The sequence below is a fragment of the Ixodes scapularis genome, unplaced genomic scaffold (genome assembly GCF_016920785.2).
Source record: "Ixodes scapularis isolate PalLabHiFi unplaced genomic scaffold, ASM1692078v2 PGA_scaffold8__174_contigs__length_109621045, whole genome shotgun sequence".
In the NCBI taxonomy this organism is placed as follows: domain Eukaryota; kingdom Metazoa; phylum Arthropoda; class Arachnida; order Ixodida; family Ixodidae; genus Ixodes; species Ixodes scapularis.
In genome coordinates this window covers 48,384,897-48,397,908 of record NW_024609883.1, presented here as the reverse complement: position 1 = coordinate 48,397,908, position 13,012 = coordinate 48,384,897, and the positions used below count along the sequence as shown (strand labels likewise).

Here is a 13,012-nt window from a genome sequence, read left to right as displayed (position 1 = left end):
AGATGTTCCTTCGCACAGTGGCATTTTAAATTATAACTTTACATTACTGGTACGTAAGTGCTTTGCATTAAAAAGCAGTGGGGGGGTCTTGAATAGTAAAAAAAAAAAAAAAAAAAGAATTGCCTAAAGTTTTATTTGTGAGTCGCGATTTTGAAGCCTCTATAGTCCCGAGCATGATCTCACAGAGAATGAATGCTGAATTCAATCTTGGTAAGCGTTGAAGGAATCGACTTGACGCCTAAACTATGAAAATCGACCGAACTTGAAGGAGGGGACGTCATTGACGCTTTTCGAAAAAACGCAAACACCACTAAAGAGACGGACGCCTTTCGAAAAATGTGCACGATGGTCTATTATGTTTTTTTACCGCCAGGCTTGGGTTTGTTGCGCGAGTGGTATCTGTAGCGCACAACCATGCTTTTCATGTGAGCCCCAAGTTTTTCCGAAATGACTGATTTAGTGGGTTTTGATGATGCTGAGCAAGTTTCTGTTTGAAACCACATGTTTATTTTTACTAATTAAAAGTTAATAAACAAGATTTAGTTAATTATTCAACTCGCATGACAGTTAACCCCCTACATAATGTCTTCCTTGGCCGTACAACTCGCTCATACAGCAGGCTTGTACAAGATACTCACGAAAAGTATTTAAAGGGCAACTCCGCTTCTTTTTTGATATTCCAAAAACTATGCAGCCCTCTTCAGTATCATATAGGAAGACCCAGTGTCAAATATTACTATCTAATTTTGTCTATATATTTAATAAACTGGCCAGCAAACCTTCAAGCGAGCCAAGTCGCCGAAATCTGCCAACTCTAGCGTGCGACGTGAGGTGCAATCGTCGGCGCAGTCAATGCGACGGAGTTGGAGCGGCCAACGTTGAACCACTACGTCAGAGGCATGACTACGTCATTCTTACGTTTTGTTTGTTTTTACTTCTCGGAGCGAAATTGAATGATGACGTCATGAGTTTTGGCTCAACGGCGTCCACGTGATCACCGTAACGCGGATGCGCTAGTTTGCGGTGCCCTGCGCGCTTGTTGGTCTGTTTCTCCGCTCCCCCTCTCCTCTTTCGTCTTCTTCCCTTCCTCCTCTCCCCCGGGCCATCCCACGTTGCGTGTCCTGTACCTCACCCCCACGAACATCACAAGACCACGTGGTTCGACGTGACGTGGCCATGACTCTGACGATTCGAGACCAATGTTGCCTGACGCAACCGAAGTTTCGGTATCAGCTGATGTTTAAATTAAGATTACACAAATATTATTCCACCTTTCGCGAATCCGAAGACGTAGAGCTGTTTAGTAGCGCTTTGTGAAATGGAATCACATGTACCGTATTTACACGATTGTAGGTCGACTCAATTGTAAGTCAACCCCCACATCCACATCAGCAAAAAAAAAAAAAATTTTTTTTTTTCAGATGCGCATTTTATTGCGAACACGTGAGAATGGCACAGTATCTGTTTCGAAAGCCGAGCCTCCAACACGCAATCGATGCCTTCTGGCGTTCTCTGGCTGCGCATGCACGTGCGAGGTGCATGAGATGGCCAGGCGTTGTCGAAACTAGGAAGTTCACGCTGGAGGCGGGACAACTGAAGCTGCTCACTGTCGTTCTCACTCCGTCCGCAACTAGACTACGACTCGTACACACTGGTGATGTCAGTCCCGTCGTCATCACTGCTACGTTCTCGAAGTACGTCGTCGGCGTCGTCCCATGAAATATCGCTCTTCGCAAATGACGGGATCAACCGCATCTTCCGCGCTTGCTCGGCGATCACGTTGGACGTCATGGTTAGGGACCGATTGCGCACGTTTGCGGCGTACGTTGCAAGCCTGACCTCCAACACCGGAAGGCATCCCCACCTATCCAGACTTTGGCCTGCGGAAGCTTCTTCGTTTGCCGTCACACTTTCAGATTCCGCCCCACCGCAGACTCCACTGGAGCATCACCCACTCCGACGGGTCGAAGTTGCGTCCAACAGCACAGTTGTTGGTTGCTTGCGAGTGAAGGATGGCCATAAACGAGCACTGAAAACCTAAACTGCCCGGATCACGCGTTTCAATACAAATGAACATAGTTAGCGCACCAGCATGATCTCTTACTTGATCAAACGATGTGCGACCGTGAATCGTGCGAAAAACTGCGAAGAGAAGCCGCGGTGCCGCGGGGAGAGGGAGCCAAGCGAGCCGAGAGGCTGTTCCAGCCACACGGCCTCCGGAGCGGCTCTTACGAGAAGTGCCGCCACCCCCCGTGAGTCGGGCGCAGCGTCCGTGCTTTGTTCACCGCCGTGCATTCTGGTTAATTTGCGAGTCGCTACCAATAATACTCGTTCGCTCAAATAAAAAATAATTAATTCGTAAAATGTGCGCACAAAACAGTGTAATCCTTGGGGTACAGCCGGCTGAACTCGTAACAAGTCGAGGTGTCCATGATATTGCGATTGTTTCGTTTTTGCCGGCGGTGGAATGCTTTCGTTCGATTATAAGTCGACCCCCCCACTTCAGATTTTCGAAAATCGGAAAAAGGGTCGACCTACATTCGTGTAAATACGGTAAGCCTAAATTTTTCGGAATTGAGCGGAGTTGCCCTTTAAAGGGACCATGAAATGACCTTTTTACTTTTTCCAGATAACTTTTACATTAAACCGTCAATGTTCACTGAATGCCGAACAGGCATCCGTTTTCGTCTCGGTTTATTAACTTTTGCACAAAAAATTATTGAAATATCGACTTTTTCATTCTCTCCAACTGACCGCAAAAGAAGCCGTGACGTAGACCGTTTCCGGAACCGGAAGTTCTCTCGGCAGTAGGAGAATGGGAGTGTTAGCGGCAACGAGTTGGGGTGCGCCGGTAGGTTTTACTGCGCTGATGTCACCGACGTATTTCCTGAATCGGCGCCTCTCATCGCCGCATCGCAGCTGAGCGAAATTCAATGAGATATGTTGCGCTACAGCGACAGCATGGGACTAGTCCCATACGCCGGTATGCCTGTTGGGAAGTGCAGCGAGTCTTGTCACCACCCCGTCACTGTTGGCAGAAGGGCCGGCCCGTGTCAGTCGTTTGCAAAGCGACGTAGATGGCGTTTTTCGCGGCCTCGGAGATGCAGGAGCGAGCCGACGTTAAAAAAGATACGTTTGAACTACGAGTGTCAGCAAGAGCCACGTAAATACCTGCTTACACTCGGAGCGGACGCGCGCGCTTGATGGAAGTCTTGTATTCGCGCTGTTGGTAAGCGCTTCGGGACCGTTCTTTTACGATTGCAACTCGATACTGACGCGACACTCGGCAAAGAAAGGTTGGACCGGGGTCGACAGTGACGTGCACTCTGTCAGAATAAAAATGGCATACCAATAACAAAGTGTACATACCGTGTTACGAAGGCAATCCATACGGCGTTTATTTCAGCTCTATATCACACAAAACAAGAAGATAGAATCGACGAGAGTCCCTTTTCGACGAGTGTTCGTCAACACTGCCTCGGAAAACAAGGGGAAGAGATTGACCTCCTCACCTCTTAATCTAGAATTGAGGTCAGTGATCAAACTATAATACGGGAAGGGTCCACAAGGGTCGCGCGGGCATATTCCATTTAGCACGCCAGCCGGTCGTAGGCAGACAGACGGTCTTGCGACGAAGGAACGCAGCGCCGAGTCGGAATGCCTGCTAGGCCTATACGCTTCGTCGGAGTCGGTGAATCCAGCGTTCTTGTTCGTCGTGGTCTGTTTTAAATACTGTTTTCTTGCTGCTTGAAGTCGGCGCGCGCGGGAAGAACACGTAGAAAAATAAACGTTCAGTCAGTCGGAGTTTTGAGAGGAAGGAAAACAAAGAAAATAAATGTTCGTCGGTCGCCGTCACCCAAGTAACTGGCGGCCCTGCCCTACTGCGCACGCGCAGTGGTTGCTTCGTTTACCACACGATAGATGGCGCTTGGCTCTCAGCATTATCAAATTTGGCAATTTTCGCCACACATCTCTAATTATGCTACAAAATGTGGATCTGAATATTATTTAACAAAACTTATAGGAAACATTCGCCGGCTATTTATTGTTTACGATCGCGGTGCTGGTGAGGTAGGCTCTTACCCAATAGGCGATGTGGATTCGGCTGACGTGCACCGATTCTGCGTATGCATCGTAGTGAACAGGCGAAGGAAGGAAGGCGCAAAAGAGTCCAGTTTTCTTTTAAAAGTTCTATAGCAAATAATTTTTTTGGGCTCCCTATTTTTGTGTTTTTGTGTTTCTTTTCACACCTTTTACGACGTGCGGTGGATGAAACTCGATTTTAAAATCATTTCATGGTCCCTTTAAGTTAAGTTACTGAGTATCATGAAAAATAGTAACTGAGTAGAGTACTAAATACTCAAATTGTAAAGTAATTGAGTAAAGTACAAAATACTTAAAAAAGTAACTTGTTACTTTCAAGATACTCTCAAGTTACATTTTCTCTGCAATTCATTGTCAAGCACAACCCAAGTCAGAAAAAATTCTTCCTCCCAGCTACTAAATCTGGAAATCTCTTAGCTAGATTTTGGTTGCCATTCAGGCTTCTAGGAGGTCCCAAGCAAGGAGTCCCAAGTAACTACAAGTGAAACAAAAATAAAAAAGGGTTTCTTCTATACCCTTGCTATGGCGAGGACATAGGCGAGGGCAGCGCAAAGCCCTTTCGCCCGCTGAGGGAGTTTTTACACAGAGGCTCGCCTCTGATGCTCCCCTTGTGCCCGGGTGTTCATTTCCGCTTCCCCTGTCAGTGCACTGGCGGTGCCGTGCAGTCGGGGGTCGGGGACTCCAGGTCAGGGGAGAGCGGGCGCCACCGTGGTGGGCGCCGGTGGTCATTCGTGCTACCGAAGACAATGCTGCGTACGCCGCGAGCGATGGGCCGCCGGATTGGAACCGTGTAGTCGTGTCTTACGATTCTTGTGTGCGAAGAGAGCCTAGTGAAACGAACGAGCGGCGTGTGAGACTGTGTGCAGATGTAAAGACATTCCTGAAGCTGGAAGGCTTTCTTTTATATGCTTTCACTCCATAGCATAGGAAAATGAACTCCGGTTTACTGTCGGCTCTTACCAGACACTTGTCGAACCCAACCTCTCTCCGACACAAGTGCCCTCCCTCTGGCTTGTAGCCTTGTACACATTTTATGCTTTCACCCCGCATGCCCTTCTGCTTCGGAATCTCTGTTGCTCTTGGGCTTGGCCACAAACAAATTGTAAAAAAATGTGCTTTGACGTTTTACTTAGTGAGAAGACACGACACACATCCGCTCGGCTTGAGGCTGCGACACCTGCTTCTCTGCGTCACCTCTTTCAGCAGACGCACGGAACTGCACTGTATTACTTGGCATGAAATATATCTGCAATGGCAGGGTGCCTAGCCAAAATAACTGGAGTTCAATATTTTCCAAGCCAAAATTTCTTCTAAAGAAAATAAAAAATAGAAAGTAACTTAAAAGTAACTTTAAAATGAGTACAAGTTACTTGAAAAAGTTAAGTTAGAGTACCAAACACTGACGTTCGAAAGTATTTGCAAGATACGAAGTTACTCTCAAAAGTATTTAAGATACAGTAACTTGAGTAGAGTATTTAAGGGGGGACATGGGCCTAAATATTAAATTTTTTTGAAAAAATTCATTTTTCAATTTTAAGGTTTTCAGTTTTATAAACTTATTATACACCCTTACACCAAATTTGATAACCATACGCCAAATAGTTACGTTGATATAAAATATTTTAACACATTGTGAGGCAGTAACAAAGTAAAGGAGTTCAATGTTAAAATGCATTTTTCTCGGTTCCACTTTTTGCTGCAAAATTCATACGAAGGAATCTTTTGTTCGAAGGTAAAAATATTTGGATACCACAATCAAGATGTTTCTGAACTGAAATTTACTGGGGAATTGGGCTATCCACTTTACTTTGTTTTAAGTTGAAGTCCTCAGTGATAAAAAACTAAGTTTTCAAAAATTGACATAGGACAGATATGCATCTCATATTTTGAGGTAATAACTCTTCCTGTAATATTTACATTTAGGTTATTAAAACTAGATAGCCCGAGGTCCCATATCCCCCACTTTATATTCAGGCAGTCAAAATGATGCTTATTAGCTTCATTTGCATATCATAGATTTCTTAATGAAAAGTGACATATCATCTTATGCAGGTATGTAAATTTGTCCTAGGGAGCTGAAAGTTTGCACAGTACACCTTCATCTGAAGCTAAATCTCCCCTGAAAAATTCATTTTGATCACTTGAGTAGTTCAAAAGTTTGACCTCTAGCCAGTGTCCCCCCTTAAGTTACATACAAGTCTGTCGTATGGACAGCATTAGTGCACCTCTAAAGGCTTGTTTAAAGTGAATGCTCTAAAACATAGAAAAGAATACCTTGTATCTTGAACCTGCTTGTTTGGTTTTATATCAACATATCTAGGATGGAAAGAAAGTTGTTAAAACTACCGGTGAAGAAAAGGTTAGGTTTTTATTGTTTTTTCAGCTACAAAGAATGTAACATCGCGTGGTACTGACACGAAACACGAGGTGCAAGGTGCGAGAGAACGCCAGGAAAGTAACGCCACCTAGCAAGGCGGTGACAAACTGTTTCCCAGTGCACGCAATGACGGAGGTCCTTTCTCTCCTTGCAGCCGCACAAGCGATCCTCCCGCAAGTTGAGCATGAGTAAGTTGCTACACTCTCGGGGTCTGGGCCAAGGTTTCTAACTTTGCCCCCCACCAATTGCGACAACAGCCGCCCAGATCGCCGAGACCAGGAAAGGCCTCGTCGACCTCGAGACTCCCGACTCCATCTTGGTCAACACCAACATCAAGGCAAGTGTTGCGGGGCATGTGGCCGTTCCGACCTTGACCGAGCTGCGTCGCAGGTCTCGCTGCACAGCACCTGCCACATTTCTCTCTGGCGTGTTTTGCTTTAAGCTATACACTGTTGCAGGTTAAGAAAAGCGGGCCAAGGTCCTCCCACTAAGCCCTCCACTTTACCAGAGAGAACGCTGGGAAGGAGATGAGGAGGGACTTGCCTCATCTCTGGCATTCACTTGGCTAAAACGGAAAGACTGGAGGGCTTTGTGTAATAAGTTTGCCCTCTTTTCTTAACCTGCAACGGGGTATAGGGTTTTATATTTTCAGACTTTATATTTAGCAAATTTCAAAAGGTGGTTTTCGGAGTTTGTACTGACCGTTCAATGTGAGGAACTGGCTTTTTATCGATAGTATGAGGGTGATTATGATGTATACGTTTGATGGTGGCCTGTTGGGAAACAGCAGCAGTAATAGGTATTAATATGGTAGAATTGCCCAGGCAAAACAGCACTCGCTCGTGACTACCGTATTTATTCGAATCTAGGCCGGCCCCGATTCTAAGCCAACCCCAGAAAGTGCGAAGCCAGGAATAAAAAATACCGTATTTACTCGAATGTAACGCGACCACGATTGTAACGCGAGGGGTAACTTTTCACAGAGCGCAAAAAAACAAAAAAAAAGAACACGAATTAACGCAAGTTAAGTGAGGGGGAAAAAGAACCTTAAAAAGTACTACAACATGGTCCGCGGAAGCCTTTTCGGCCGGGTTCACACTTGAAGAGCACTTCACGCTGGAGCCTCCACCCACGGATAGTCGATTCTGTCACATCTACCCGTCTAGCCGCGGCAGAATTTCCGATTTCCTCGGCCATCATAATTGCACTTCTTTTAAAGCGGGCGTCGTACTGAGCTCGTCGTGTCGCCATTTGCTCGAGAGTCCAGTCGCGGAAGCATGTAGCAGCAGCTCACAAAACACGGGCACATGGGTACGGTAACCCTAACAGAAAGAGAAAGCGTTGTGAAGGTAACCCGTAACCCTAACATGGGTGCAACGAGTCGCAAACAAGAATACGGTGATTGGATTGGCTGTTTCCAGCGTGTATATGTTGCCAGCACAAGATTGAAAGATTGCGAGATTTGTCGTAGCCATTTTAAAGAGCCTGTGCTGCGACACCGCCAAGGCAAATTTTGAGGCGTTTCGATTATAACGCGAACCCCCAAATTAGGTAAGAGAAATTCGGAAAAAAACTCGCGTTACATTCGAGTAAATACGGTAACTTGCCTCGAATGTAGGTTGAACGAAAAAGCGAAGACAGCGTTCACAAAAATAAGACATTTATTGAACATGAAGATGCCGTGCTCATTCTAAGTTGTCATCGCTGCTAGCCTTGTCGCTGACTTGTTTACCACTGTCATCATCAAACAGTGCGCTATCCTCAGTACCATCACGCGCTTTTGATATGCTGCACTTTTTGAAGGAGTGCACGATCAAAGTTCCAGGGATGTCGTCCCACGCTGCAGCTATCTGGAGCACTTCTGTCGTTACTGGAAGGGCAGCTGCTCGCTGCGTCCGAACGAAGTCGGCCAATGCCATCTCCATTTCGTGGTGACCGCCTTTTCGTGGTCCGGTGAATGCCATCCTTGTTGCGGTGCATGCAAATATTTTCTCCCGTTGCCTTGTCTAACGACGGACATTTCTTTCATCCACGCTAAAGTCTTGCCCGGCTTGAACGTTCGACGACAACTCCGCGGCTAAAATAACTTTTCCTTTGAAAGCGGAACTATAATCGCACCGCCTGTTTGGTGCCATTGTGCTGTTGATAAAAAGAAAATTCCACGCCGCACGCAGGCCACTTTCAACGCAGGTCAAAATGGCGGCACTGCCCGTCTACTTAAGTGACTACTGGCTCGGATAGTAATGGCTACAATACTTTCTTTTCTAGGTGGCGCTGGCTGCGCGCCACTTCCTTCAATTTTACTTGGTACTTGGCAATTGGCTTGTTTTTCAAAATCCTCGAATCTAAGCCGACCCTAGAGTTTGATGTATCGGTATTTAAAAAAAAGCTATCGGCCTAGATTCAAATAAATATGGTAGTTTTTCACAAAGCCCTTCATTGTTGTCTTTGTAACTCATTCTAAATTTCATGGTAACTTCAGTCTGTATGTACCTCACTGTTTTTTGTATGCAGAATTACCGCTCATTCACACTGGAAGCGGATCCGTGTTCCAAAGCGGTTGCGAACGCGGTTGTATAAAGATCCAGTGCAATTGCACGTGCCCTCGATGACATTAAGTGCGCGTGCAATTTTACTGGATCTTTATACAACCGTGTTCGCAACCACTTTGCAGACGTTTCCAGTGTGAATGAGCGGTTAGACTGATCATTTGATTGATCAATTTCAACTAGCTTCTGGGATTATATTGATTGATTGAAGCCCTGTCATTCTAAATCTCATGGTAACTTCAATCCTCACTTTGCTATTTTTGCTTAAAAAAATGGAGTGATTGGTTGAATTGGTTGATTTATTGATTCAGACTAATTTCTCGGTTCAGTGACTGACTGGCTGTGTCATTTATAGTTTGATTGACTGCCCTGTCACACTAAATCTCGTGGTATGTTCAGTTCTCACCTTTCTGTTTATGTGTTGAGAAATGGACCGATTGGTTGATTGATTGATTTCCAGTTAACTGCTGGATTTATTGACTGAGTGGTCGGGTTATTTATTGACAGATTGATTGGTTGGGGTTAAACTATCATTTTAAATCTCATGGTAGCTTCAGTCCTTACCTCGCTTCTTTTGCAGGTCAAAAATGGAGTGACTGGTTGTTTGATTGATAAACAACTTACTGTGGGTTTAGTCACAAACTTATATATTGAGAGATTAACTGGAGGAATGTTATTCTAAATCTCACAGTAACTTCAGTCCTCACCTCAATGTTTATAGACAGAAAAATGAACCGATTGGTTCATTTTACCCCTGGGCTTCTTGACTACGGTGTTGGGTCACTTACTGATATAATGACAGGCTTTGGTTACTTTGTTGCTCTAAATCTCTCTCGCTGTTACTTCAGTCGTTTCAGTCCTCACCTCGCTGTTTATTAGTAATGAACTGAATCTGCCGAACTTCAGATTTAGCGAAGTTTGGCAAAGATTCGGTGAAATTTGGCAAACGTCTGCGCATGCGCGAGGTGTGCAACGAGGCCATGGATTGCAAATGGACGCCATGCGGTTATCATCGTACAGTGTAGTGTTACCAGCGGTTCCGGCGAGGTGTGGAATAGGCGACATAGTAGCTGTGTGGTTGTCTGCCTTTGTGAGTGCGGTTCTCTTCAATATTTTCTACCTCAAGAACAGAAGCAACCAGGAATTGATGCAGTATACTGTGCAAGTGACAAATGATGTGGTACATCACGCATAACATGATTTTCATTTGATCTTTCCAGTGAGGTAGTTGCAACATTGACTGACAAGTACTTTAAAGTAGGGGTGTGCGAATACCGAATAGTAGTAATCGAATACCCAATCAAATTAAGGAAAAAGAGCCGAATATCGAATAGAATATTGAATAGTGATTTTATTTGTAGGAATTTTTTAGTGTGCTGTGAATGAGATGATGATATGTGCAGAGAATGCGCCTGGTGCAGAATATGCATCTCATATGGAACAAAAGCTCATATGCATGGAAGTTCTGGTGAAAAAGAGAAAAAGAAAAGCAGCTGATGGTGGACGTTGGGCACGAAAGATCCAATTTTATGGCGGAAACATGATCTGTCTACCCTAAGCATCACAAAAAACCCAAAGTTCCAGCCACGTGTGCCTTTTTTCTCGTTAAAAGCACGACCTAACACCGCAATGTCCTTTTTTTTTATATATGTATATCTCAAAAAAGGGGCATTTTTCGATATTTGGTCTCAATTTTCAGAGAGAAAAGGGGAACCCGGGATTTTATTTTATATATATATATAAATAGATAGCTGTTAAATCTGAGTAAACAGGCTTCAACAATATATTCTAAAGAAACAAAAAAAAAATGTGGTTAGGTGGTTCAAGCCACCGTCCAACTGCCGCTATGCATCCATTCCTCCGTCTATCTATCCTGCTTTAAAGAGCCCAGATTTAAAAGAGGAAGCAAACGAAACTGAAACCACTGAGACGGCTCCTGCGCAGATTGGTCGTAAGTGCGCGTGTATTGTGTTGTCACATAGAAAGAAGGCGAGCACGAGCAAACGTAAGAGCCTTGACGCCTGCCCGATCGACACTTTCTTTTCGTCACCTTCTCGCTGTTTGTAATTCAAACGTGGCGATCGAACGGTTGGAAACCCTCTCAAATCTAGGCACACTACTGTTCCGTTACGATTAGGAATTTGCAGCTTGCGGTTCCAAAAGAACAATGACAAAAACTCGGCTGGTTTCGTCGGCGTGGTTCATGGTTTTTTTATGTGATCTTGCAGTTGCCGATTTCTGTGAGTGTGGCAGGTGTGTTCTATGTCGGCGCTTCAATTTGAAACGAGGGGCTTTACTCGTGAATAGAATTAGGCATGGCGCGGAATTCCGGCCTACCAATAATTTCTCTCGTGAAGCGGCGCAAACAAGATGTTTCGGTTGTGATTCAAGGCTAGATTGTGTCACGTTCATGAGTAAATCTATGTGGCGTTCGTTACTTTTCTTTTTTCTAACCTGCGCATTACATTTTTGTGTAATGGTAGGGTCAATAGGTCCTTCTCGCATGGTCTGTCTAACATTGTGACGCTAACATTGGCAGAAAAACGGCTGTTTTGTCAGCTCCGCGCCGATTGCGCGTCTTTGGCCGAATATACCGAGTATTCAAGTGACCAAATACTAGGAATTTGATTCGTGAATTGAATTATTCGGGAGCTTGCTATTCGATTTGAATTCGAGTATTCGCACACCCCTACTTTAAAGCACTTCTCGCAATTATATGATTTTTTTTTTTCAACTGACAAGTAGTGTGTGCCGAAACGAAATAATATTGCTTTTTAATTTGCGTTATTTCGGAGTTTTCATCTATCTGCATAAAACTAAACACAGAACTATCAGCTCGACATTGCACATCCAACATTCCTAACTCTTCCCATCTTCCTAAACGTCCACGTGTGTCCTAAAATGAGAAATTGGCATTTTAAAAGTTAAAAATGAGACTTTGCGAATATGTGACGCTCACTTTCATGCAAAACTGGCGTCAAGTGACTCAAATCAAAAAAACATGCATACTTACAGTAATATTATCTCTTCTGGTGGAGGCATTCTCACGCGCGAAGCGGTGACCCCAGGGAAAGTAAGAACGCAGTCTTACCACCTTTATTTCACTTTAACAATGCACAGACACTTGCAGACTTGTGCTGATGAGGTTTCAAGATGGAAACTCGCGGACCGTGACTGCGCCCACTGCTACCCAACCTTGTTGTCGCGGCAGTTCTGTTAGAAGCCACTGTAAAATTGCTCGTAAACATGCAGAAATGACACCAACACAATTATCTTTTATATTAGGACCTTATTTAGAAACAGTGTTGTACACGTTCCTCAATAAAAGGAATGAGAGCTCGTTCCTCATTCCTTCTGATATTTGGAACTCGTTCCCGTTACTGTTAAAAAAATGGAACGTATCATTAAATACATGTTACATTTGTGTTTTGCTGATTACCATATTGAGTTAGATTGAACCAAGTTTATATTTTTATATGTCCCATCAAATGCCAACATAGGAATTTGAATGCCATGATGGAAAGGCACCTGGAGAAGAAAACAAGCGGAAGCAGAGATTTATATCATGATATATTCACTATTAAAAATCAGCTTTTAACCATATTCATCTTTGTGGTGGGCTATGCAGGCGAGCCAAATGTACTGTTTCATTGCACGAGCGTTTTACGACAACCTCCTTGTGTTTCAATCTAACAAAATCCCGTGTTCAAACTTAAGAGCAGTTGCTTATCGATGTTGCTGTCTGTAAGACGAGCAAGTGAAGAAGAGGGTAGGTCTTTTGGGAGGTCAGTCTTGAAAACTACAAGTCCTTCTTCGTGAAGGTTGGATTCGTTGTTCAGTTTGAAGGAGGGGAGATTGAATAACGGTAAATTTTTGTGTATTTTTTAAGTGACCAATGTTCGGTATAGAAGAGCGCGTTCAATGTCTAGTAGCCTGCTCTTTTGCTGTGACTGTGTTTCTCTTCGTGCAAGTTCAGTGGCGG

The 13,012-nt window shown here is 44.4% G+C and overlaps 1 protein-coding gene across 4 annotated transcripts in view; it reads left to right on the top strand.

The window, feature by feature from the left end:
- Positions 1-13,012, top strand: part of LOC8030942 (putative Polycomb group protein ASXL2) — a 42,246-nt gene that overhangs the window by 17,676 nt on the left and 11,558 nt on the right. For all 4 annotated transcript variants that reach the window (XM_029972361.4, XM_029972351.4, XM_029972365.4 and 1 more), the window contains 2 exons: positions 6,636-6,669; positions 6,739-6,818. In XM_029972361.4, the coding sequence (XP_029828221.3) occupies positions 6,636-6,669; positions 6,739-6,818 (114 nt within the window). The remainder of the gene's footprint in view (positions 1-6,635; positions 6,670-6,738; positions 6,819-13,012) is intronic.